We start from the raw sequence: 4707 nt of genomic DNA on the forward strand, positions 1-4707 counted from the left end.
CCCCATGTATTCTACTCTCTGTTTGTTTTATTTATTCATCCATTTATTACGTTCATGTGTATTAAAGTTGAACTAAGTGTTTGGTACTATCTAGTGTTCATATTAATGTTGCAGAAAAGCATTCCAAACATTCACTTCCACTATGTTGACTGCATTCACAGCAAATTTCTGCATTTCTCTCCTGCATCAGGTGGAAATTCTCCTAGATTTGACTGAAAATCACATCCTTACATGATTTTAGCTCAAAACTTATAAGATAAAGCAGTAAATAAAAGCATTAAAAAAGTACAGTATGGTCATGTATAATAAAATATGTAGAAGAGTAAAAACAGAATAAGAATTTGGCTGTATACTGTTTAAAAATGAAGTCACAATGCAAAAAACTAATGCATACTCTAAAAATTATATATATATATATATTATTATTATTTATATATTATTAATTATATATACTGTGTATATATATATTAGTTTTGGAGATTAATTCGATTTTTGCATTGTGACATATATATATAAAGAGAAAATAGCGAATAGTAGTAAACTGTCAGTAAACACAAAGAGAGAATCATAGACAGATGTTTTTAATTGTGCACTAATTCATGTGTGCATGCTCCTCAATTTTTTATTTGGCCAATTATTGTATATAAGCATCCAGCTCTGACACTGCAAAGCTGATTCACTGCTTATACAATTTAATATTGTCTGAAACAGGTTAGCTCTGTGAATCTCTTTCTTTTCCTCTCTCTCTTTCCATCCTTCTACTTATCTCCATTTTTACAGTCCATTAAAAGAAGTGGAAATGGAGGAAGGGATAAGAGGGAAGTAAAAATCATATCTCAGCGTTGAGCAGGAGACAGAAGTCTGAGACAGTGCTCAGATCTCCTCTACAGAAATACAATGCTGAACGCCTTCCTCACACTTCCCCCTTCCTGTTTTCCTTGCTTCACCTTCGCTTGTTTAACAATTGTAGATATTGCTTTATGTTTACAATGTATAATGTTGTGCCAAACTCGTTCTGTGGCCCTCATGATACTTGTATCAGTGTGTATGTTACGCCAAATGAATCAGAATAATTAAGCCTGATCTTTAAAATGCAAATGTTTAAAATGATCACTACATCTTCTTAGATCTGCTTACATCTCTTGTGAAAGCAACAGCGAGTCTGGCTTAGATGGTGAGATGCTTTTGCATGCAGCATAATTATTATTATTTTAAATAAGTTATGATCAAAGAATAATTTTTCTCATCAAAGCCGAGTGAATAAGCCTTGTTATTTGCTTTAGAGAGTGTCAAAAGGAAAAATTAGGCAACGTAATTATTACTTTTGACTCAGTCTAAACACAGCCCTTCTTTGAACATTTCAAAGTTGCATCATACTCCACAACTCGCTCAAGTGAAGGTCTTTTACTTTAATATGTGTAAAATACCTATTTTGTATGCATTTTTTGTAATGCAAACAGATTCATCGGTTACATGTAGTCTATACCTCAGGACAATAGAATATAATTTTGTAGAATCCTAAAAAAAAATATTCATTTCTTTTCTCTGACTTATAAAATTTTAACTGATTATTTTATACTATCATGCTATTATTTTCTAAAATCAGTTTTCTTAATGCCCATGTGTTCAATTCATAATTAAAAATGAAGAGAAAAAAGGATTCCCACAGATAAAATGCATCATTGAATAACAAAAAACTTATTGAAGATGCATGAAGAAGCAAATATGTAAGATATGCATTTAACCATAAGAAAGTCTACTTATGCAACCTTTTTTTATGGATTTTTAATTGTTTTTATTTTCCAGAATTGGCCAGTTATTTCAGTTCTGAATGTCTGGCCTTTAAAGATAAATAAACAAATGCACTGAAATGTTTTAAACAGCTTTATTCAATTCAGCATGCTGCACAACTTCAAGTTTGCCAGTCAATACATTTTACAAAATACTCCATGCAGCATTGAGGTCTTTAGCTAGAAAGTGCCTGATACACCGAGCACCGCGCATGCAGAGGGAGAGACGTCAGCTGGTGTGATCGGGGAAGGAGGCATTGAAAACGTGCAAGTGCGCAACCAGATGAGCATCTCCCCCCTCACTGCTCTCGGCAACAAGTTAAACTTAAGAAAAATACATTGTGACATCTTCAAAATCAAAACAATTCAAGCTGTAGTTCAAGGTGCAAAAGTCACCGTTCACAAAACAACATGCTTTTGAAAGTGATTGTCTAGTACAAACCAGGATGGTGGGACTGGGGAAGTCAGAATATTTCCAGTAATAAGGCTTGAGTCAAAATATAAGATTGTTAGGGTTTTAGTAATTAACATTTTTTTATGCAAGAATGTTTCAACAGGGTTTTCAGTAATGATACGTGTTAGACCGTTTTGTATTGTCGCTACATTTCGCTCACCAAAGGAAGTCACCATGACAAACACGTTGTGCTTTCCATTACCAAGGCTTGAGTCAAAATATAAGATTGTTAGGGTTTTAGTAAATTAACATTTTTTTTATGCAAGAATGTTTCAACAGGGTTTTCAGTAATGATACGTGTTAGACCGTTTTGTATTGTCGCTACATTTCGCTCACCAAAGGAAGTCACCATGACAAACACGTTGTGCTTTCCATTACGACCAATTATGTGCGGGTCCGTCGAAAAAGCACACGTCTATCACTTGTTAAAAGTATTTTAGATAACCAACTTTTAGAATAGGTGCACCAAAGTAGGCTACAGTTTTCGTTTCGCACGACCAACCCCCTCCCGGTAGCCTATCATTTGCAGACTTTAACAAACACAATGCAATAAATACATACTTTGATTTTTTTTTAGGTAAAAACGTGTAAACACTTCACTGTAAAAAATCACAAGCAAAATGACCTCAAATACAAAAAGCTACGTAAACATGAATAAATACATTCTCATTTCGTAAACGTGCAGCTTTATATCTGTCATCTTTGCTTCAGTTCATCCACCTCGCCTTTTCTTTCCGGAACGCGAAGGGAGTGAAAATGTAAGTTGCATATCTTCGGCTTCCAGTCTGAGGACAATCGGGTGTCAACAGGTGACACCCGTGGCTAACTCAGTCCGATCATCACTGCCTCGACGTCTTTGGATGGTCTCCGGTCCTTGACTAGGAAGTTGATCATACTTTCGGACTTGATCATGAGGTTGCAACCGAGAAAGAAGATCCCGAACATCACGGTGAGTGAAAGAACGCACAGCACCGCGATCTGCACCACGCGCGTAACGAACAGCTTGCGTTCGTCCTGAGCCAGAACTAAAGACCCGCCACCGTCGTTTGCGGTTACCTCGCTCCCGTTCCCCGTGCAGCAATCAACTAGTGTCCCCGCGAGCTCTTGACTGCGGTTGAGCAGAACGCCGTGCGTAAACGCCGTGTGGTTAAAAAACGTTCCGTTCATCCTGAGCGGAGACGCAGAAAACTGAAGCCGACGACAGTCGAGACTCTTATGGCATCAACTCACTTTCTGCAACTGCCTGTTGCGTCGAGTAAGATTCATGAGGAGAAAAAGTAATAAAAGTATCTCCTAAAATCATTTGATAGTTCATACCATCAATCTACAAGCAAACTGGATAAAATAGTGCTTGATTCTGTAGCGTTCTCTCACAACTAGCAGTCAATAAGATGCGCGATGAGCGCTCAAGGCACTTCTAAAGCAAATGATACTCAGCTGAGACCTGCGCGCAGGTTTCGTGTGCGCTTGGGCTCCATGTGGAAGGGGGTGGGGGGCCGGGAGAGAGAGAGCGCGCGCCATCAGCCTGGATGTCGCCACGGAGACCGTTCTCTGTCAGCAAAGCTGGAGAGGGTCTTCTAATCAATGGGATTTGATCCAGTGGTCAAAAATGTCAACCCAAATCACCAGAAGCACACGCCTTTCTATGATTCTTAAAGTAAAGTGCTTTTGGAAGACTTTCAAACTCAGCGACCCAGCGTTCATTCCAATGGACATCGCCTTTTGTAGCGTTTCTGTAGTGAAGCAAGTGCAAAAATGAAGCATGGCATTGAATGACATAATACATTTGAAATAAAAGTCCCGATTTTTTAATTAACAGTTTATTAAACATTTAGACAAAACATTTTAAAATCTTTTTTTTTTAAACAGTTTGCATATGTTTTTTTTTTTGTGAGTATCATATAAATTAATACATCCAGCTTTTATGGCTCATATTATCATACTACAGAAAGAAAAAAAAACTTATTAAGAGGCCCAAACTTATGCTCTTTGCTGATATTTAGATAGACAATATAGCAGACTACTTACATAAAATGCATAAAAATATCAATTGTCACTATATTTCCCAATAATATATCTTAGTCACTGTAAACCCAAATGTTGTCTTTACTTAAATGATCTTGACTAAACAGTTCTGCCTGGCAACAAGAGAACTAATGCACTGATTGGTCGATAATTCTCTCTTCATTTTGTCCATCTCTCAAGATTTCAGCAGCTTCACTTACCAGTTTAACTTCATTTCATACTATTACATAATAATGTCCATACAAAAATTTCTTGTTGAGACTTAACAGAGGTTTAGATGTTAATGTTTTTGTGAAAAGTAAAAGTTTAGTAAAGTCTGATATCACTGTGATAGAGATCAGTGTTTGCTTTAGTTGGGCTCTTGACCCTTGAGTTTTCAAGTTTTAATTTTACTCTGGCTGCTTTGATTTTGCATTTCTAAAACACATTCCTTAAAGC

The 4707-nt window shown here is 36.6% G+C and overlaps 2 protein-coding genes across 2 annotated transcripts in view; both read right to left on the reverse strand.

Moving 5' to 3' along the window:
* LOC107552441 (integrin beta-3-like) overlaps positions 1-56 on the reverse strand; it is an 11364-nt gene extending 11308 nt beyond the window's left edge. Inside the window, exon 1 of the mRNA XM_016234324.1 lies at positions 51-56. Coding sequence (XP_016089810.1) covers positions 51-56 — 6 coding nt within the window. The remainder of the gene's footprint in view (positions 1-50) is intronic.
* Positions 57-2461: 2405 nt separating this feature from the next.
* Positions 2462-3669, reverse strand: LOC107552459 (reprimo-like protein). The gene has a single exon (XM_016234341.1). It carries the CDS (start codon positions 3409-3411, stop codon positions 3067-3069), a length of 345 nt encoding a protein of 114 aa, XP_016089827.1. The 5' UTR covers positions 3412-3669; the 3' UTR covers positions 2462-3066.
* Positions 3670-4707: the final 1038 nt, after the last annotated feature.

Source organism: Sinocyclocheilus grahami, unplaced genomic scaffold (genome assembly GCF_001515645.1).
Source record: "Sinocyclocheilus grahami isolate Dianchi unplaced genomic scaffold, SAMN03320097.WGS_v1.1 scaffold451.1, whole genome shotgun sequence".
NCBI classification, from domain to species: Eukaryota; Metazoa; Chordata; class Actinopteri; order Cypriniformes; family Cyprinidae; genus Sinocyclocheilus; species Sinocyclocheilus grahami.